Here is a 23,580-nt window from a genome sequence, read left to right as displayed (position 1 = left end):
GTGGTAATGATCATAGTGTATTGACTTGGGTTTTGTTCAAAAAAATTACTGTCAAGGGGAGAGTTTTTGCCAAGTTGATTATAGTGGGCTCGGAAATTTTTTGAACTCCTCTTAGTAGAACCAACTGATGTTGTTGAAAAATGTAAATGCTTCCCATATAATGGGGAAAACAGGACTTTTTCAGAAAAAGCAGAAGTTTTTTAATGTCCATGCTGCACTAGAAATTGATTTCACTGGCAGAGTACACATCTTGTAATGCAACTATAGAATTAAAATATACAGTTTTAAATGAGCCATAGGATTGTTTACCAGTACAGTATGCCTTTTAAACATTAGCTTAACTAACATTTTTCTGTCTTTGTCTAGATTTCTGTTTGAATGTATTTATTGAACAGCTGATTTTGATTGCTTCAAGAAAGATATTGTTGAGGACTTTGTTCTCTTTGCCCTTTTCAGTGTTTAGTAGCATGAGCAGATCCATTAACAGTTAAACCATTCATATTTAGTGGACCAATGTGATTCATCCTCTTCCTTCTGCTATTTACATAAGTGCTGTTTATCTTTTGCCAGAGCTTTCTTGTAATCTGCCTTTAGCTTGTTTAATGACTTGATCGTAGACTAGTTTATATCTACTGAAGGCTTTTGTATTGCATGATAATTTATATCCATCCTACACATGTGGACATGTAATGGGCGGCACCTAGAACGTCTGTTCAACTCTGCCTCTTATCTCTGTGAAGAATAATATCACTACAAAAGGGCCAGATATGTGTGTGACGTAGGTTTGTGTGTATTGTGTGTGTGTTCTATTGTTGTGTCTGGCCGCTTGGCTACGCAGAAGCATCAGTCACCTGGACAGATGATTCTGGGTACTCATCCACACCACAGGAAGTGGGCTAGTCCCAGTAAAACAGGTACTGTCTCAAAAGAGATGCTGATCCACCTAGTGTTGCCAGAAGGTGGGCCAGGATCCTCTGGGGGGTCCCATTCCAGAGGGGAGAAAAGGGAGAGAAAAAAAGAAAACAAAAGTTGCCTGTGATTGCCGGTTATAAAGAAAAAAAAAATAAATAAAGAAGAAAATAATAATAAAAAATAAATAAATAAATAAAAGGAAAAAGTAAAATAAGAAAAAGAAATAAAAAAAATAATGCAATAGATAGATTAAAAAAAAACTAGTGATACTGATTAAAAAAAAAGAGCAATTAATAAAAATAAGTAGACAATAAATTTCACTAAGGCCATATCTAAATGGCAAATTAAGCAGAAAAAAAAAAATAATAAAAAAACCAGCTGCGCCGGGTTAACTAACTACAGGACATGGGTTTTTGTAAAGGGCGGCTCCTAGAACGTGAGTTCTCTCCGCCTCGTATCTCTGTGAAGAACATTGTGCCTGATGTGTGTGACGTAGGTTTGTGTGTATTATGTGTGTGTGTTCTGTTGTTCTGTTCTGGCCTCTTGGCTACCCAGAAGCATCAGTCACCTGTACAGATGATTCTGGGTACTCGTCCACACCACGGGAAGGTGGGCCAGTCCCAATGGAGTACGTATTGTCTCGATACGAGACTGTGAACCACCTGATGTTGCCAAAAGGTGGGCCCAATTTCTCTGGGGGCCCATTCCAGAGAGGGTAAAAAATAAATAAATAAAAAATAATAAATAAAAAGTAAAACTAAAAACAAAATATTTCCCGTGGTGCAAAAAAAAAAATAATAAAAAAAATAATTAACTATAATAATTCCCGTGGTGAAAAAGAAAATAAATAAATAAATAAAAATAAATAAATAAAAAAAAATAAATAATAATAATAAAAAATAAAATAAATAAATAAATTCCCTGTGATAGAAAAGAAAGAGAGAGCTGTCTGGCACCAATGACAGGCCAAATCCCAGGTGTCAGAACAGAGTGCGAGTAAAAAAAAAAAACGAAGCTAAGTAAATGAAAAAAATAAAATAAAATAAAATAATAATCACAGAATAAATAAATAACTTTAATCCCACAGTGAAGAGGAAGATGTAAGTCGGAGTGCCAGCAGAGAGAGAGAGAGTAAAAAAAAAAAAAAAAAAAAAAAAAAAATGGGAGAGTGGTTATCTATCCTGCACAGAGTGAGAAAGAAGAAAAGGTGAGCCAAGGCTGCTCCTAGTTCCAGGGCAGGACCCGGAAACAGTGCAGAACACAGGTTAGAGGGGAAAAAAAAAAATAAATAAATAATAAATAAAATAAAATAATAATAATAAATAAAAATAATTAAAGAATAAATAAATAATTTTAATCCCACACCCTGGCTACAGTGAAGAGGAAGATGTAAGTCAGGTGCCAGCACAGAGAGAGAGAGAGAGAGAGAGAGAGAGAGAGAGAGAGAGAGAGAGAGAGAGAGAATGAAAAAAAAAAAAAAAAAATGGGAGAGTGGTTATCTATCTTGCACAGAGTGAGAAAGAAGAAATGGTGAGCCAAGGCTGCTCCTAGTTCTAGGGTAGGATCTGGAAACAGTGCAGAACGGAGGTTAAAAAAAAACAAAAAGAAAAAGGAACAGTCAGTAGAAGGAGTGACTTTCAGTTGGCAGTGGAATTGTTAATAATCGGCATTTCCACGTCGGTGATTGGCAATCAGTGTTCTCCTCCAGGCAAATACCTCAGCTGCAAAGGTCTGGAAGGCTTTGAGGTTGTTCTGGGTACATATCAGTTGATGCAGATCTGCTGGTGGGAAGTCCTGGATCTTATTCTGGAGACGGTTTCTGATGTCGCTGTAATGTACACACTCCAGAAGCAAGTGTTTCCAACTTTCACTTTGTCCGCAAAAGCAGTAAGGAGTGTCGATGAGTCCCAGTGTATGCAGTTTCTCATTTAGAGAACCGTGTCTGGTAATGAGAAAGGAAGATTCGATGCTGAGGGAGAACCATTGGGTGTTATTTTTAGTGGTTGCAAAGGTTACCTCCGGAAGAAAACTCCGAGTTACAACCCCTACAGTAGAAGAATCCCATCTGGTCTGCCATACATCGAAGAGTTTATTGAGACATCGAGATTTCTCCTGCTTTATATCCGTAGTTAGTGAGAGTTCTATATCCAGGATCGTTGCCGGAATACCTTTTTTAATTCGATAGCAGAGCCCTTTGTAGATCGTGTAAAGGTTGAGAGGGAGGGTGCCTGCTATAACTTGGAGAGCTGCTGTAGAGACTGTACGGCAGATTCGATGGATTGCCAGTAACATAGCTCTTTGTATAGAGTTTAGCTTTTCTTTCATCTTAATGATGAGAACTCTGTGAAACCAGACCCCGGCAGCATAGGTTACTATTGGGAGAAAGACAGCTTTATAATAAAGAAGGGTTCGTTTTGATAGTCCCCACTCATTTCTTGAGATCCGTATAATTGCGGCGGAGAACTTTCTGGTCTTGGAACTCAGATGCTGTAGATGGGGGAAGAAAGACAGGCGGTTGTCTATTACTACTCCCAGGACTTTTGTCTGTTCTATGAAGGTTAGCTGGGTTCCATTGATTTTGACTTGGGGAAACTACAGGCACAATGCGACAAAAAAAATATATATATATAAATAAAAAAAATAATAAGAAAAAAAAAAGTTTTCACTGTGGACTTTCAGTTCGCTGCATGAGTATTTCTAACGCGTCTTGCTTCAGCATGAGTTTGACTTCTATGCTCGAAGACTTGTGTAGCATAAGTCTGCAGCACTGAGAGATTTTGTGGTGTTCAGAGTAGGAGCGTACCAAACATCGCTGAGCATCTGGTTGATGCTCAGTGATGTTTGGTACTGCCTATGTAAGAGTTCTCATGTCTTCATACAGCGGACATTCAAGTAGGGAGATGCTTCCAGTTCTCCTTTTCTCTGAAGAAACAGCTATCTGTTGTAGACAGTCCTAGCTGAAATAGCTTCTCGTTGAGGGAGCCATGTCCAGTGACCAAGGAGGATTCCAAGGTCAGCGACAGCCAGGACTTTTTTACTGCAACGAAAACAACAGTTTTTTGTTGCAGTAAACGAGACCTCTGGAAGGAATTTTCTAGTGACGGTGCCTGTTACAGAGGTATCCCATCTGGTCTGCCAAATGTTTATTAGTTCATTGTAGCACCTGAGTCTTTCAGCTTTGGGATTGCTGTTTAGATCCAGTTCAATTTCAAGGATTGGAATTTTCTTCTTGATCCTGAAGTTTAGACTTCGATAGATGTACAAATCCAGTGATAATGTTCCGGCAATCACTTGAATGGCAGCTGTGGACACTGTCCGGCAAATTCTATGAGTAGACAAAAGCATGCTTCGCTGGATGGAGTCAAGTTTGTCTCTCATTTTGACTAGCTTCACTCTATGAAACCATGCTCCAGCCACACGTCACAATAGGCAATAAGACTGCTCTGTAGTATAAGGACAGAGTTTTATTTGAGAGTCCCCAGTCACATCTGGAAAATCTAATGATGGCCGCTGAGAGCCTTGGTCCATAAGTACATAAGATGTTGGTGGAAGCTCAGCTTGTGATCAATAATCACCCCCAGTACTTTCATCTGTGTTACAATCGGGAGTTGCTTTCCAGAGATCTTAATTTGTGGTGGGCATCTGAGATCTAGCTTGGATTTGAAGAGCTTTTTTTTTTTTTTTTTTTTTTTTTTTTTATCCAGATTGATTTGTAGTTCCAGGCACAATGATAGTGAGATCATCTGCGAAAGCCACTATTTTTTACATTCATCCAAGGGTTTTTTGAGTTAGCTGTGGAGGACCATATTTCAGACAAGGGGCCCTAGGACAGAACCTTGTGGACACCCTCGAAAGGTCGGTCTGGTTACTTGCAGGTAGTTGGATTTAACTACTATTTCATGCTCTGCAAAATAATTTTGAAAGAGCTGATATAACTGGACTGAGCCTGCTGTAGACGGGCCAATGCACTGTCCCACCGGACAGTGTCAAAGGTGCCCTCTAAATCAACAAAGATAGCCAGTTCATATTTGGATGTAGAATTTTCTATGCTACACATTCTTCTCTATCACGAGTCTCATCGGTACATCTGATATCCATTTAGGTCTAAACCTTGGACAATATCTCTTACTTGGTATAAAAAAACCAAATAGCTTATATGATTACCTCCCTGAATGTTTCCCATTTAAAATTTGTTGTTGGTTACTTCATCACTCTGTCTTGGCATAGAATTTATAAATTTGCCAGGATCACTGTACTTACCTTTACAAAAACAAAAGCACTTCCTTTTGCCTTGATTGTACTTAAATTTTAAAATAAGTCCCACATGAATACATTAAGATCAGTGCCTCCTAGTGGGTCTTTAATTTAGAGCTTTGTAATGCAAGAAGGGTGACTGCTGATAATCAGAGCAAGATTATTACTTTCTCTCTTACCTCTCTCTAACATGCTAGTGCAGGAAACAGTCGTCCAATAAACCACAAATTTCTTGCTTCTGTGTGAGTGGAAAATTCTCAAGTTTCAGTCAACAGCTGGTAAGTTAATTTTCTATTATGACATTCTGATTTACTGGCCACTGTAAGTATATGATGTCCAAATTATTTTTATATCCAATTTCTTTGTTACTGTGTCACAGCAGCTAAGAAAACTCGGCAGACAAGATTCCCTTTTTAATATAGAGAAATTTTTTATTATTTTTGGCTGATACTATATAAGCCTGCTTTCTTGAATTTGCCACTACTGATACTAATCTCCTTAACAAGTCTGTACTGTGATTGCTGTACAACTGTATTCCTGTCAAGATGATTCCGCAATATTTCATTAACTGGCGACTGTTCCTTTCCAAGGAAAAGAAGTCAAGCATACAGGTCTGTGGTTACTCACTTTACCCTTTGATTTCCTCCTTTTTAATATAGAGAAATTTGTGCATCTCCAATCTGTATATACCTTCCTAAAATCTAGGGAAATTTACCGGTAAAAGTACTTTGCCGTAACGGCATTTGTGTCGTTGCTTGCTCGGTAAACAGAGGGTGGGTGTTATTGGTCTGGAGTATAACTTGAATCCAACGGGAGCTTGAAACTCTCACGAAGTGGGGGGGGGTAACCTGACCCTTTTTCTTTAGAATCACTAATTGAATCACGAACAGAGTCATATTGGGAGTTCTGGCGTTGTAAAAAATGTTCGTAACATAGTTTCACTGGTAAACTTTTTCGAAGTTTGCCATGCTTCTCGTGTTGGGCTTCCTTTGCCTTTTTTTTTTTTTTTTTCTTCTTAATAAGCAATTTATCCACCACACCAGTCATTCTAAAGAAAAAATGTCAGGTTACCCTCTCCACTTTGGGAGGGTTTCAATCTCCCATGTGATTCAATTTCTACTCCTGACCGATAACACCCACTGTATGTTTACTGAGTGAGCAACAATACAAATGCCGTTGCAGCAAAGTACTTTTACCGGTAAATTTTGTTGAACTTTTGTGTGCTTCTTGTTCGTGCAGGCTTTCTCTACCTTTGCCAAGAATTCTTTGCTAATTTGCAAGAGGGAGAATGCCATCAGCATTATGGAGCCCCAATGCTTTTGTTCTTTCTTTTTCTCAGACCACATGTGAGTGAGGCATAAATTCAAAGTCAGGAAGCATGTTTGCAGGATAGATGTGTGGAAGTTTTCCTTCAGGCAGCAGGTAGTTGATTGTTGGAACAGACTTTCATCTATTGTTATGGAAGTTTGTAGTTTGAATGAATTCAACATCTAGAATCTAGATAAACTATTGAGGGGATGAATAGGTGATATGGATTTTTATTTTTTTTTATTTTTTTTTATGGCTTATGTTATAAGTTTGCTTTCTTGCATCATTTTCTGCCACAAATGCTAATAATGTACTAATTTTCTTTGCATTCTTAGCCAAAGATTTCTCATAATCTCCCTTAGCTTGCCTAACTCTTAGTTACTTGGTTGAAGACTAGTTTGTACTTACTGTAGGTTTTTTGTTCCCTGATAGTTCATGATTATTTCATACATTGTTCTTCTCTGCCACTAGTTTTATCAGCCATCCATTTAGGTCTAAAGTGCAAAAATTTTTCCCATATTGGGTAAAAAAAAAAAGTTAGTTTCTCTGATTACTCCCATGATTGCTTCCCATTTAAAATTTGTAGTTGTTAACATCATCATCAGCAATGATCCCACTGAAAAGAATTTAAAAACGACTATTTCGGTCATCCTTACAAAAACAAAATCTCTTCCTTCTACTCTTGATGGTAATGATATCTTTAAGTAAACCCCACAACAATATATTATGGTCAATGTCGCCAATTCCTTTTTTTTCCTGGAGTTTCTTAATGCATGAAAAGTCATTGCTGATAATCAAATCAAGAGCATTTCTTTCTCTTTTTCTCTCTCTAACATGCTGCTGTAAAAAATGGTCATCTAATTAATCCAGAAAAGTTGTGCTTCTTATGTGATTGATCAGTACTGGACTGAACCTGTTGGTAACTTTCTAGGAGGCTTCTGGATCAGCTAGTGTATAATCTCACTGCTTCTACTCTGCCAGATAGTAACTGGAGGGAGTCAGAGTATGCAGGGAGCATTGTCAAGGCCACATTATGTCAAAGAATGGGGGTATATCCTTACTGTATGTATACTGTATCCAAAAATTTCATTACTTCATAAAACATCCTCCCTACCTTTCTTACTACTAAATACATCATGAATAGTCAAACTAATACAACAAACAATTGAAGATTAACCCCTAAACACTTGCTCATTTAATTCACAAATATACATGTTTTCAGTTCTAATCTCAATGATGTCCATTTCCACTTAGTCTGCCAAACCCCATGTACTTTTTTGACAGAATCCCAGTTATCAGTTGATTCAACCACTGCTCATCTCAGTTGTCCGAATTCACTGTATGATTTCTTTTGCTTGAAAGGTGGTGCCTGTGCACATGTCTGCTCTGATATTCCGTGTCACTGAATTATCTCTAGCCTACTCTCTACCATATTCTGTCAAATTCATCTGTTGCCAGAATAGCAACTCCACTAATCACTTGTAACTCTTGCCTTCCTTTCTTTGAAATTTGCCTTTCTCCAGTCCAACTTTCCTAACAGTGAGATAATTTTCCTTGGTGATTTTAATGTTTGCAACTACAGCTGGTGTCCGTTTTTCTAGTCATGTGGACTCGGCTGGCCGAGAAGCTGAGGCTTTTGCAATTACTAATGACCTTGCACTTGTTCATTTACCCACCAGAATACAAGACAATCCTAACCACACAGCCATCATTCTTGATCTTTTTCTTATGAACAATCCTTCCAAGTTCTGATCTGAGGTCCTCTAGGCACCTCAGATCAGAACTTAGTGATAGTGTCTTCTCTTGTGGCCATTTTCAACCTTGTGTTGTTTGGCAATACAAGAATGGAAAATGGGATGATTACAAGTTTTCTTTTCCCTGGTTGGATTATTATTTTAAGTTTTCTGTTAAAGTTTTCTCAGATTGTATCAGTAAAATTATTCTTGTACGAATGAAATGCTAGCATACAGTTTTTCTTCCAACTAGTGTATTGATGATCTTGGTAAACCCTCTCCCACCATTCCAAGTTCACTACATTCAATGTCTCCTGTGGTCTTCCATTAAACGGATGTCAGAAGGATTTTGATCAGTCTTGATGATAAGAAAGCTGCAGGTCCTGATAGTATTTCTCCACTTGTTTTCAAAACCTGTGTGCCTGAATTTACTTCTGTTCTATGTCACCTTTTTTAACTTTCTTATTATTATTATTATTATTATTATTATTAGCCATATGGTGCAAGGAAGCCTGAGGCTTATGCTGCACCAGCCAAAAAAAATTCCCGAGTTACCCTGAGAGAGAGAGAGAGAGAGAGAGAGAGAGAGAGAGAGAGAGAGAGAGAGAGAGAGAGAGAGAGAGAGAGAGAGAGAGAGAGAGAGAGAGAGAAGTAAAAAGGAATCATCAAGAAAGAGAAGAATGATGATATCCAGCTCAGGACCCTGGGTGTGCCAAGCCCATACTCACCAGATGTAAGTACTTTTACTACACCATAGTTGTACCAACTGTACACATTCAACAGATAGTCTTAACATACAAATTCAGTCAGTTTATGAAAGCTGGGAGAGGGAGATGTGTGCTCTTTGTCAGACTAAGCAATTTTCGTGCTGCAATTTAAACAGTGAGTATTAGCATAGGCACATGATGCAAGAAAGCAAGCTTATATAGCATCAACCAAAAAAAAACACCCTTATTTCACCCATCCACTAACTCCAAATATTTGTCAAGTTCTGCCTTGAATCTATTTAAGCTATCAACTTCCACAACGACAGATGGAAGGTTGCTCCAGCAATCAACCACACGCTGGCCAAAGACAAACCTCCACACATCCATCCTACAATCGTCCCCCCTCAATTTGAATCCATGCCCTCTCAGGCGACTATTCTGGGCAAGAGGAGGAATCCCATCAGCACTGCGCACGCTCAAACCATTCGAGGCCCTACACACCTCAATCAGAACACCCCGCAGGTGCCCAGTCTCCAGACGCTGCAATTTGCAAAACTTAACCTCCCCAGCAAGAGCAACCCCCTGTTCAATTCACCAATCTTGTTGCCCCTCTCTGTACTCGTTCTTAAAATGAGGCCTCCAGACCCGTACACAGCACTCAAGGTATGGCCCGACCATTGCCCCACACAATGCGGATAATCACCTCCCCATCCCTGCCAGAAAAACTCCTGTATATCACCGACAAGACACCATGAGCCACTCCCGCAGAGCGTCTACACCGCTCAAAAAATCCAATATCTGCCTGCACAATTATCCCAGTGGATTTGATACCCTTACCGATACTAAGTAATAACCTACAAAATCTCTATCTAAATTCAATTTAAACTAAAGTATTATTACTAGGAATATAAAGCAACTCTAAAAAATAAATTAATATGCCAATTTAAGTCAATAAAAAAGCAAAAACTTCTATTTGCTGTAGTCGTAAAAACTTCGCCTATTCACATGTACTCTCGCACTCAATGCACACACATCAAGTTTTGTGTCTAGGAAAGACTTTCTCATATAAATACAAAACCTGATGCTTGTACAGCATCCAACAAGCAATATCCTTGGCATGCGCAATACAAACCAACTCACTCCAACAAAGAATGTATACACATCTATCCATGACACTGCCAGTAAATTAATTAAATAATTTCTTTTGCATGCATTTATGTTAAGTTCCATATACTATATATCACAAAGATGAGCAACAATAATGTAGGAGAACAAAATTTAATAATATTATTAATATATATTTAAAAATTAATATTATAATAGTAGTAGCATTAATAAAACTGAATATGATACAGAATAATTAGATGAATGTGTTTGTCCTTCTGCTTGGAAATTTGCTCATATCCAGCCAGTTCCTAAAAAGGGTGACAAACCCCTCACTTCCAATTATTGCCCCATTGCACTTACTTCTCTTTCTAAGTAATGGAGAAATCAATTAATCGCCACCACCTTAAACTACCTAGAAACCTTCCATCTGATCAACAATTGCCAGTATGGATTCTGTCAGTGTTGATTCGCTATTGATATTCTGGTTTATGTTATTCATCTGTGGACAAATTCATTGAAAAAGTTTGAAAGTCAAGAGGTTGATAATGTTTGGCAAAGATCTTCTAAATAAGCTTCAGTCTTATGGTTTGCCAACTGTTTTTTGTAATTGGGTATCTAGTTTTCTCTCCGACCATTTATGTGGGAGATGGTAGATGGCTCTGTCTTCAAACTTCTCCACTAATGCTGGTGTTCCCCTAGGTTCAGTTTTTTTTTTTCCCACTCGTTTCCTCTTGTTTATTAATAACCTTCCATTGACTGGAAATCCTATCCATAGTTTTGCTGATGATAGCACATTGCATTCCACCTTCCAGTTTGAGAAACCTTGAGCTGTACAAACTGCTTCAACTTCTCGAATATCCAATACCAATTTCCTAAATGCTGATCTCTAGGTAATTCTCCTGTCAGGCTAACATAATTTAGTTGACTTCACTCCTTCTAAAACTCATCCTCTCTTAGATCTTGAAAAAGGATTCTTCTACTCCTGTGCTTATCTTCAATAACACTCTGATTTCTAGGTGAGATCCATTTCTCTATTGAGATTACCCTAACTTATCTCTCTTGGCATAAGAACATTACAAATATTGCTTCCTCTGCATCTAAAAAACTGGGTTTTTTTTTTTTTTTTTTTTTTTTCGCTCTGTGTAACTTTTCTTTCTAACAGCTTTTCACTCTGAATAAATCTCAAATCCACCCTAATGTGGAATCCCACAACTGGGGTGGTGTCCCCAAATCTCTCTCAGGCTTCTAGATTCCATTTAAAAGAGGGCAGTTAGGTTAATTGGCTCTTCTCTATCAGAGTTTCTCCACTCTGTCTCATAAACATTCTGTTTCTGCTGTATGCTTTTTCTATAGACTTTGCTGTTTTTCTTTGCCAAAAAAAAAAAAAAAAAAAAAAAAGAGACTTATGTAAACTCTAGAAGGAAGGGGATGAATCAGATTGGTCCACTTGACATCGATGGTTCGATTGTTGATGAACCTGCAGGGGTAGCTGACAAACTGAATGAATATTTTTGCCTCCTCATTCACACATGAGGAAGTTTGTAGGGAAGTTTAGGCCAGAAGCTTATCAAACTCTGGCAGGGAGCTAAATGATTTTGTAATAACTGAGCAAAGTGGAGGAGAAATCGTTGAAATTGAATATAAGAAAGACACCTGGGTTGGATGGAATCTATTAAGATATATTAAAGGAGGAAGCAAAGAAAGTAAGCAAACCCTGAGCTATAATTATGAAAGCTTACTTGGACTCAGGGGAGGTCCCCATGGACTGGAGATGTGGAAATGTGGTCCCCATTTCACAAAGGGGGAATCAAAGGGAGACACGAGGAATTACAGCCCTGTTAGTTTAACTTCTATTCAGGGAAAATATTAGTCACTGGTTAAAGAAGCAATGCAGGATCAAATAGACAAGAATGCAGTTATAGTTCAGACACAGCATGGGTATGTTAACAGGAAGTCTTGTCTGACAAATCTGATTAGATTCTATGATGTGGTCACAAAGGAACTAGATGCAAAAAATAATTTTGATATCATATACTTGGATTTTAGGAAATCTTTTGATACTGTTGCATGTGGAAGACTGCTGTACTATCATTATTGTTAATGACAGTAATGATAGTACACTACTGCAATAGGATCTAGAAAAGTTGAGCATGGCTGAGAGGTGGCAACTGAAGTTTAACATTGACAAATGTAAAGTACTGCATATGGGTAGCAGTAACCCTAGAGTAATGTATCAACTGGGTGGTACTACACTCAGAGTAGTGGAGAATGAAAAGGACCTGGGGGCAATTGTGCAGTCAGATATGAAGTTTCCTGAGCAGTGCAAATACTCTGCAAGAGTAGCTCATGGTGTCTTGTCGATGATATACAGGAATTTTGCTAGAAGGGATAGGGAGGTGATTGTCCCCTTGTATAAGGCAATGGTCAGGCCACACCTTAAGTACTGCATACGGGTCTGGAGGCCTCATTTTAGGAGGGATGTAGTGCTGCTGGAACGAGTACAGAGAAGGGCAGTGAGATTGGTGAGTGGAACAAAGGGTTGTTGTTGTTACTAAGAAAGGTTTCAATTCTGCTAATTGCAGTGTCTGCAGACTATGCACCTGTTACATGATTTTATTGAGGTAGTTAAAGCTTTGAATGGATTGAGCAAGCTCACAGTGCTGATGGGATTCTTTAGCATTAGAAGAGGCATTTGATGCAAGAAAGCAAGCTTATGCAGCATCAGCCAAAAAAAAAAATAATAAAATAAAATAAAAATAAATAAATAAATAAAAAACAACCAGTTCCACTTCACCCCTCTGTTCGTTCGAAATACCTGTCCAGCTGAGCCTTAAACTTATTTAGGCTATCAACTTCCACGACAAGAGATGGAAGTCTGTTCCACCAACCAACCACCTGCTGGCTAAAGGCAAATTTCCTCACTTCTATCCTACATCTGTCTTTCCTCAATTTGAATTTATGCCCTCTCAGGTGATTTTTCTGAGCAAGAGGAAGAATCCCATCAGCATTGAGCATGCTCAAACCATTCAAGGCTTTATACACCTCAATCAGATCACCTCACTGGTGCCTAGTCTCCAGACACTGTAATTTGCAAAACTTAAGCCTTTCTTCGTAAGAGCAACCCTTTGTTCCATTCACTAATCTTGTTGCCCTTCTCTGTACTCGTTCCAGCAGCTCTACATCCTTCTTGAAATGAGGCCTCCAGACCTGCATACAGTACTCTAGGTGTGGCCTGACCATTGCCTTATACAATGGAATAATCACCTCCTTATCCCTGCTGGAAAAATTCCTGTATATCATTGACAATACACCATCAGCTACTCTTTCAGCCCGTCTGCACTGCACAGAAAAATTCATATCTGCCTGCACAACCACCCCCAGATCCCTTTCATTCTCTACCACTGCCAGTGTAGTACCACAGAGTTGATACGTTGCTCTGGGGTTGCTGTTTCCCATGTGTAGTACTTTACATTTGTCAATGTTAAACTTCATTTGCCACCTCTCAGCCTATCTGCTCAACCTTTCCAGATCCTGTTGCAGTAGCATAGTGTCAGTAGTGTCCTTGACAACCCTGCCAACCTTTGTATTGTCTGCAAACTTGGACATTAAGCTTGATATACCATCAATATCATTTATAAATATAGAAAACAATAATGGACCCAATACTGAACCCTGAGGGACTCCACTAATACCATTAGTCCACGATGAGCAATGTCCATTGATTACCACTCTCTGTCTTCTCCCCCTCAACCACCCCTTTATCCATAGCAGCAATTTGCCTCCAATGCCACACTGTTCCAATTTGTGCAGCAGTCTTCCATGTGCAACAGTATCAAAAGCCTTTCTAAGATCCAAGTATATAACATCAAAGTTATTCCCTGCATCCAGTTCTTTTGTGACTGCATCATAGTATCCAATCAAATTGGTCAGGCAAGACTTGCCCTTAACAAAACCATGCTGTGTCTGAGCTATAACTGAAGTCTTGTCTAGATGATCCTGCAGTGCTTCTTTAACCAGTGCCTCCATTAATTTTCGGGAACAGAAGTTAAACTAACAGGTCTATAATTACTTGTTTCGCCTTTTGATCCTCCTTTGTGAATTGGGGTCACATTTGCACATCTCCAGTCCATGGGTACTTGCCCTGAGTCCAAGGAAGCTCTCATAATTACGGCTAAGGGTTTGCTTACTTCCTTTGTTGCCTCCTTTAATATAACTGGATAGATCCCATCCACCCCAGGTGCCTTTCTTGTATTTATCTTCAACAATTTCTCCTCCACTTTGCTCTCAGTTATTACAAGATTCTCTAGCTTACTGCCAGAGTTGAATACACCTCTGGCATTCCCCTCGCTGAATAACTCGTCATGTGTGAATGTCGATGCAAAATATTCATTTAGTTTGTTAGCTGCCTGAGCAGGATCATCAACAGTTGACCCATCGATATCAAGTGGACCAATCTGATTCATCCCCTTCCTTCTAGAGTTTACATAAGTAAAGAACTCTTTGCTGTTTTTCTTTGCATCCCTTGCCAAAGATTTCTCGTAATCTGCCTTCGCCTGCCTAACCTCTTTTTGTAACTTGGTTACAGATCAACTTGTATCTATCATAGGCTTCTGTGTCACTTGTTAATTTGTATGTATCCCATGCATTTTTCTTCTCTGCCATATGTCTCATTAGTTCATCTGACATCCACTTAGGCCTAAACCTTGAACAATATTTCTTAGTTGGTATGTAAAGCCTAGTAGCTTCCAAGATAAGTTCTTTGAATGCTTCCCATTTTGAATTTGCTGTTGGTAACATCATCAGTTGGTCCCACTGTATAGAATTTAAATACTGTCTCAGTCCATCGTAGTCGCCTTTACGAAAGCAATAACCCTTCCCTTTACCCCTAATGGTAGTTACCTCTTTGAGTAAATCCCACTTCAGCACACTGTGATCACTGCTACCTAGTGGTTCATTTACCTGCAGATTCTTAATGCATGAAGAATCACTACTGATAATCAAATCAAGAGTATTACTCTCTCTAGTTGCCTGCCGAACATGCTGATGTAGAAAACAATCATCCAATAAATCCACAAAAGCACTTGCTAGTGTGTGAGTGACCAGGCCCCAAATTCCAGTCAATATCTGGGAAATTAAAATCCCCCATTATAAGACACTCTGATTTACTGTCCCACTCTATTTCCCTGTACAGTTTCTTATTATACTCATCAGAGTCATTAGGACTATAGCACACTCCTACTCTCAATGTTGATCTCCCAATGCTTATGTCACACCAAACTGACTCGACACTGCACTGTCCAGCGATGTCGACTGGCTTCACTTCCTTGGATTTTATGTATTTCTTAACTAAAAGCATAACCCCTCCTCCCTTCCTATACTGTCTATCCCTTCTGTAGACATTGTACTCCCCAAATTCCAGTTCTGCATTCCTTATATCTGTGTGACACCACGTCTCTGAAATCCCCACAGTATCTGCCTTTGATGTTTTGAGCAATACCTCAAATTCATCAAATTTATTTTCTAAACTCCTAGCATTGGTGTACACGCAAGTATAGATGCACCTGTTCTTTTTCTTAGCTACCCTAACACAACTCATGTTTACTTGTACCCCAATGATTCCCAGCAGTCTCTGAAATATCCTGCATCTTATTTTCCAGGCTGCGGCTCATTCCAATAGAAGCAGTGCAATATTCACTTTCACCTCTGCCAGTGGCTACTGTTAATCTATTAGTCCTTGTATCCTCCAGTCTAGCAGTTTTCCAACCCACCTAACACTGCCTCAATAGCATCAGCAAACATTCTTGTACCCTTTCTATTTAAGTGTATCCCATCCCTGTAGAAGCAGTCTCTCCTGTTAACAAGTACAGACTAGGCTGAAAAAAATTCTGCCCCTTGAGCCCTGCACAATCTTTCCAGGGCCGAATTGATCGACAGGGCTCTCATCATATACTCCCTCCTATTGTGTTTGGGCAGAATTGCAGACACTTTCAAATTCAACCCTAATTCACGGCTTTTTTTCAACATTTAAATGTTACCGGTCTCCTACTCATAATATCATTAGTGCCAACGTGTACAACTATATCACCTTTTGTGCCCTTAAAAGATGATATCCGCTGATATTCTTTCTATTGCTCAGATGATACATATGAAGGGACACAAATTTGAGTTAACGGTAGTAATGGTAAATGTTGCAAGAAAGCAAGCTTACGTAGCATCAGACACACAAAAAAAAAAAAAAAAAAAAAAAATTACTCATCTGCACTCTCCAAGAACTTGTCTAGTTGAATTTATCTAGTTAAATGCTGACTTCCAGGTAATTCTCCAGTGGGGCAAAGATAACTTTGTTGATTTCAGTCCTAAAACTTACATCTCACAAAAAGGATTCTTGTGCTCCTGTGCTTATCTTTTATGACTCAGATTTGTTGACAAAGTTAGATATCTTTATTAGGGCTTGTCCTGACTTCAAATCTATTTCGTGCTTATGCACAAAATAGATTTGAAGATTAGACACATCACAAACATTACTTTTCTGCACATAGAAAACTGTTTTCTCTTTTGCTTTCTTCCAAATGACTGCTTCCTCTGCACAAATTGAAAATCTACTCTATCAGAATTTTGTTCTAACCTCTCTCAGGCTTCTAGATTCTGTGCAAAAGAGAACAGTTAGGTGAAGTAATGACCCATCTGTAACAAAGTCTCTGTCTCATAGATGTTCTGTTTCTGCTGCATGCCTTTTCTGTAGATACCAATTCAGAAAAATTATAGAAGCCAATTGGCTTCTATAATTTTCATTCTCATTTCCAAATGAGTCTAAACAAGTGTTGCCACCCCTCAGCATGCTTGTTCTGTCCATTTTCTTGAAACTTGCACAAAACATTTCTTCCTGTTTTATTTCCTCAACTTTGGTTTTCTGCAACTCTGGAATCTCTCGTCATACGTATTTCCTGAAAATTACAATCTATAGAAATTCTTCTAATGTCAACTTTCTTCTTCTTTCATCTTAGATTTGAATCCATGCATGGTACTAAGTACTATAGGTTCTAATACCTCTTGTGTTCTAATACCTCTGGTTTTCATTAAAAAAAAAAGGGAAAAAAAAATACTTATTTTATGTACTTAAGTTTTAATAAAAAATTAATTTTAAATTGTGTTACATTTGTGTTAATTTTTTTAAAAAATTTTGTTTTACGCCTTTTTATTAAAAAAAAAATTATTTCTACTTACAAAAAATGTTTAGTCAGCAGATATGAATTATGAATATAACCCTGGATCTTGCTGCTGATTCAAATAAAAAATGGCAAGAGGATTCTTGAGCTGCCAATTACTACCTAGCAGGTGACTTGGGATACTACTAAAGGCTTTTTCTCACCCACAGATTTCTTCTTTCGTCAAACTCATTTACCCAAAACTACTTCCTCCTTGGTTCGCACTCAGCTTGTCCCATTCTTCATCACTGGCCATGGATACTTCAAGGCTAAGTTCACTGAACTTGGTCTCTCGAATAACCCTCTATGCTCTTGTGGAGTCCCAGGAGACTGGGAACACCTCTACTATTGTCCATACTGTGGCGACCTGAGAAATCAATTACCACAATGCACGATCTTTCAAGGAACAGAACACCTATTCATCACTGACATGGATTTTTACTAACCTTTTCTTGACTTAGCTCAGGCACTCTTCCTTTGCTAATGCACCACCCTAAGAAAGAACTGTGCAATTGCCTTGGCAACTGACAAGGCTCTTTGGTCCTACCACTTTTCTCTCAACTGTGGGCACCTGCTCACCTTACTTTCAACTTCATTTCACTTCACATCAACCCACAGATGGGCATTCTCCTCTTCCATCCATTTCCTGTTACACCTGTACTTTTCTTCTACCTCAGTTATGTACAGTAAACCCCCGCTATTCGCGGTATCTGTATTCGCAGTTTCGCATATTCACGATCGCTGATTTAATATAAAATGAAACTTTTTAAAAAATGTGAATTTTAAAGCGCTGTGAATATTTTCCGCCATAAAAAAACATGGGCGTGGCTAAAATTATCTTTCCCGGTCAAAACAGCGCTCAGTAGGTGGGGGGGGGAGAGGGGTGACAAAATCGCGAGCGTGGATGTTTCTCGCTAATCCTTGTTTAGTATGTGTTATGCGCTTGTCATGGAAGGTTTGGTCATTTGCTTTTAATTTATATGCTTATAAATTGAATAAATTTATCAATTTATAAATTGATATGCTTACAAAAGTGATAAATCTACCGTTTTGCAGGGTAAAATAGACTTTTTCGAGTGTGATAACGGAAGAAAGTGCCTTTATTGTGGACAAGTTCTTTTTTACCCGTACAAAAATATGGCTACGAATAACAAGGGAAATGTGAAAATATCAAAGAAGGTGATGACATTAGCGAATAAAATTGAGTTATTAGGCAAAATTTCTAATGGTGAAAGTGTCTCTTCAGTGGCAAAACATTATAAAATCAATGAGTCAATGGTACGATCAATCAAAAAATCGGAAGAAAAAATCTGCCATAGTGTCTGTGAAAACACGCTAATTGCTTCAAAAATTTGCTCTGTAACTCGTGATGTTAAATTAGAAAAAAATGGAAAAGGCTTTAAATCTGTGGATAGAAGACCGAACTCAAAATAAAATTCCGTTAAGTTCACTCATTATTCGTGAAAAGGCAAAACTCCTTTATCAACACTTTAGCGAAACTGGTGATAGCACTGGTGGGATAAGTTTTTTTAGCTAGCAAAGACGCTGGTTTGAAAGATTTGTTTGAAATTTCTAATAAATATTACATTTAATATTAAATTGTTTCTTACATGTATTTTCATTTCGATGCCATATGCTTGCATTTCACTATGTACATATTATGAAGGTACTTATAATACATACATAGACAAAATTTTAGACTAGTTTTTGTTATATATTTCATACTTTGGAACAGAACCCCTTTATTACTATGGGAGCCATAACTCAGTATTCGCGTTTTCGGTATTCGCAACATTTCTCAGGAACGTAACCCCCGCGAATAGCGGGGGTTTACTGTATTCCCTTGTGCTCATTTCTAAAAAAGAAATGATGGTAACCAGGGTGCTGTGTTTCTTTATGGGCCTTAGGCCAGATGAAAAACATACTCCTACATTATACTGCAAAAACCACATATCATCTGTGCTATCTGGCCTTTACAGGGTACTATACTTAACATGAGAGAAATGATCATGGAGTTGTGGGAAACCAGTGGTGCAGCTAGGCCCCAAACACTTTATTTAGGAAGGTAGGAAAAAATTCCAGATTTTTAGTTACTGATTAATGGTTAACATGGGCATTATTTTTGAGGATCACCTGTCAAGTTATTTGCCATTTTTGCTGGGTTAAGTAAATCTTTAATAAGCACTAATATCATTAGTGCCAATGTGTACAACAGTATCACTTTTGTGCCCTCAAAGGATGATGATAGCAGCTCTACAGAATCATTAACTTTTAACATTAATCATTTAACTAGACATAACCTGGTCCTATTCCACCTATCATTTTAAACATTACTTGGTTGCCATGACAACACAACTTCTATAGGACCAGATCTCTGCCTTTGAGAATGTTGTGTTGTCTGATGCACTGTAGCATTGAGTTGGGCAGCAGAGTACTCGAGTCCCTTATGTCAGTTTCTTTGAGGTGCATCATCAACATTTTTCAAGCTCTTGTAACTCATCAGAATTTTAAATTTGCATTTATTCTCCTAGTATTCTTTTCATCAAAAACAGACATGCATTTGGCTACACACCCCTCAAGAGGACAAGGCAAATAGGTAGAGCACTGTAAAAAACTGATTTGAAAGAACTGCTCCTGGCAGTTCTTTCAAATTAGTTTTTTCTGTTTTGTCGCTCTAGCTTGAGCATGATTTTTAGTATAAATTTAATATAAAAATATCACATGAAACTAAAGACAAGAATATAAAAATGCTGTGCTGTTCCTGCATTATGCAAGAGCAGTATTGTTATTTTATATACTATATGAACATCTACAGCAGCTTATATTTCTTATCTGTATTTTGCATTTTATAGGAAGAAGCATTATCATATAAATGTCTAGATGAAAATGCATATAATAAAAAGAAATGTGAACTATACTTCTTAAATTATCGTAACTGCAGAAAATTTTGGGTGAGTTTACTTTTGTGGTATAAAAAATCAAAATATAATTGCAGAAAGAATGAATGATTGCTAGACATTGGATAATATGCAATAAAATATTCACAATATGAATATGCATGCAAACAAGCAATAAAATTTATGAAAATGTGCACAAAAATGCAATTATGTAATTGCATACTACAGAACATGCAATTTCAAATTTATCACAATTAATTGAATTACAATGAATTAATTCTTTGTATTCAGTATTTAAAATAATGGAACCAAATAAGAATAACACAATTCTGCATGGTTTTCGATGTTTGTAAACTAATAGCTGTTTTTAACTCAGTTTTTTTAAGGAGGTTTCAGAAATGTTATTTTTTTCCATTCTGTTGCATACTGTGTTTTTTTTTTTTTTTTTTTTTTTTCCATTCACAAATCACTTAAGTTGATGTCACGAGTTGTATTATTGACTGTATTAAGCTAGGAGTAAATGCTGTGAATTTGTAAACCAAATCTTAATGTTCGCAATACTGCTTTCAGTCATTTGTTTCTTGACCTGGAGAGCTCTATGTAGCAGTGTTTATCAGTGTGAGCTTAACTTTTTTTGAGATTATCATGGCAAACTTGTAATGATAAGTGAGTAAAATGTTATCATGCAAGTGTTTGAAGAATCCAAACTTATTTCGTTATATTTGTGGAAGTCATGTAGCCTTCAAGCAAAGAAAAGATATTACAGAATTTGTAAAAAATGAAACTTGGTGACCAATATAAACAATGGATTCCACATAAAATGTGAACTATATTTTATTTCTTAAATTATCGTAACTGCAGAAAATTTTGGGTGAGCTTACTTTTGTGGTATAAAAAATCAAAATATAATTGCAGAAAGAATGAATGATTGCTATACATCTAACTTTGCTAACTTTGCACAATGTGAGTTGAAGCATGGAAATTGTGGAAAAATGGCGAAAAGAAGGCTGTACTATTTGCAATTCCCACGATTTGGCAGGAGCCTATAAACCACTGTGATGACTGTTACTTTTGCTTAGTTAATGTAGAATATTAGGCATTGTCCTAATATTCCATCTGTCATAAACTAGTCCCACATGGAGATAACCTGCCAATTCCATGCCCTCCACTTATATTGGAGAATGTAGCAGAAAGTGCTAAAAGTGAAGCTTCTGAATATGAAACTGAAGTCTGGAGAATAGTCCATTCCTTAACTGTTTTTTTTTTTTTTTTTTTTTTTTTTTCCACAGTATGAACTCAATGATCTGGTAAGAGGTTTAAATTTACCAAAGGAATCTGTAAAACTCCTTGGTTCTAGAGTTAAGTCAAAATCTTCTAGCACATGGGATGTTTTTCCTCACGGTACAGATGCAGGGAATGAGAACTAGTCCCCTAATTTTCTAAAAAAAAAATTCTGTTTTTTGTCATTTATTTTACTGCAAAAAAAAAAAAAAAAGAGCTATTTAGGAATTGGTTACAATCTTCCACAGCAGTGTAGACTCTTCTTTGAGTTGTCAAAGAGTGAGTGACTCATCAAAAATTCAGAAGATGAAATAAATATGGGTCATTTCCAGTAGCTAACTCTGCATTTGAAAGAAATGTATGACAACTTAAAGTTTTTAACAAATATTAGCATTAGTAGGGGCATATGAGGCAAGAATTATACAGCATCAGGCAAAAAAAAAAGTTTCCATTTCATCCATCCAATCGCTCAAAAAGTTTGTCCAGTTCTTACTTGAATTTATTTCAGCTATCAACTTCCACAACAACAGATGGAAGTTTTATTCCAGCAATCAACCACCTGCTGGCCAAAGGCAAATTTATACATATCTATTCTACAATTGTCTTTCCTCAATTTGGCTTTATGCTGACTCGGATGTGTAATCTGAGCAAGAGGAAGAATCCCATCAGCACTGACCTTGCTCAAACCATTCAAGACCTTATAAACCTTAATCAGATCACCTCGCAGGTGATCTGATTGAGGTAAATTTGATCAAATTGTAGCATCTAGAGAGCTAGATGCTACAATTTGCAGAGCTTAAGCCTTTCTTGGAATGAGCAACCCTTTATTTCCCTCACGAATCTCGTTGCCCTTCACTGTACTTGTTCCAGCAGCTCTACATCCTTCCTAAAATGAGGTTTCCAGACCTGTTTCTCCTAATTGAAATGAAAAATGATAACAAATGGTGGTATGATCAAATAAAGTTGCAGAATTTACATACATTATAATATAAATGGCTTATAATGGTAACTGGCATTAATTGTTATTTTATGTATATAAATCCCTCTAGCTTGACTGTACCAGGTTATTTCCCTTACTTTAATGGATGTAAAATCAATGGATTTTATAAATAATTATGGACATACTGTATTCCTACACTTTTTTTGTATAGTATCACAAATTGAATTTTGTATACAGGCTTGCTATAGTACTGTCTTTTATTTATTTTTTTTTAATTCTGGCAACAGCACATCTCATAGTTAGGAAGTTTTAGTGTCTTGATAAGTGGCAGTCTCCACTTATCAAGACACTAAACACTATGTGCGTGTTTCTGGGAATAACTCACAGCCATCACAAATGTAATTAGTATTTCTGTAATGACCTTGACTTTCCTTCATTGCGAACAAAACAGATGTGTGCCAGTTTAAAAAATGTTTGATCCAGGGAGTTTTAAAAAGGACCTCTATTAAATTATCTGTTTCTGTATTAGTGTCTATTTCGAATAGGTTTTTTAACATGTAATTTCCAATACTTCTGGTCAGGAACATCAGGCTCAAGCCTGATTGCCCACAACAATGCCTTCATTAAGGGAGGTTTCGCTGCTATGCATGAACTTAATGGGAAGTGGGCTGCAAAACATAGGATGACAAAATAGCAAAAAAAAAAAAAAAAAAAAAATGTGGTGCACATTATTTGTGCACCACTGAATGTTTTAAAACTTTTTTTATTGATGTATGTTGGTTTTTTTTTTTTTTTTTTTGTTAGTCTTTTTTTTATTTTTGTCTTTTTTTTATGTTAGGTATAAAGATTCTGACAGTTGTTTTCTTCATTGTAGTTCCAAGTTCAGAATGATAGAAAATTAAAAGGAATAAAGCCTTATTTACCTATGCCTGATGAAAGAGATGAGATCAAGAAGGAATATGAAAAAAAAAAATATATCTGAAAGAAATTCATGTGTGTATTTGGTAATTATTAACTGAATTTAAAGTAAGTTCATTTGTAATTTAAATAAAAAATTGTGAAAAAAAAATTAATCCCTTATGTGATAATATTACAGAGTATGCGATTTTAAACTATTTACAGCTTTTATTCCAATAATATTGAATGAACACACAGTCACTAACAAGTTTTTTTTTTTTTTTTTTTGTTGTTGTATCTGATCTAGGATTAAATTTTTCTTAAAGGCATACACACACA

At 37.2% G+C, this 23,580-nt stretch overlaps 1 protein-coding gene across 1 annotated transcript in view; it reads left to right on the top strand.

The window, feature by feature from the left end:
- Positions 1-23,326, top strand: part of LOC150081012 (uncharacterized) — a 37,224-nt gene extending 13,898 nt beyond the window's left edge. The window contains exons 2-3 of the mRNA XM_090380888.1: positions 20,079-20,177; positions 23,219-23,326. Of these exons, the coding sequence (XP_090237014.1) occupies positions 20,079-20,177; positions 23,219-23,326 (207 nt within the window). The remainder of the gene's footprint in view (positions 1-20,078; positions 20,178-23,218) is intronic.
- Positions 23,327-23,580: the final 254 nt, after the last annotated feature.

Source organism: Mastigoproctus giganteus, chromosome 9 (genome assembly GCF_048544385.1).
Source record: "Mastigoproctus giganteus isolate SK-2022 chromosome 9, ASM4854438v1, whole genome shotgun sequence".
NCBI classification, from domain to species: Eukaryota; Metazoa; Arthropoda; class Arachnida; order Uropygi; family Thelyphonidae; genus Mastigoproctus; species Mastigoproctus giganteus.
The sequence above is the reverse complement of the archived record's forward strand: the minus strand, read 5'-3'. Positions and strand labels throughout refer to the sequence as shown.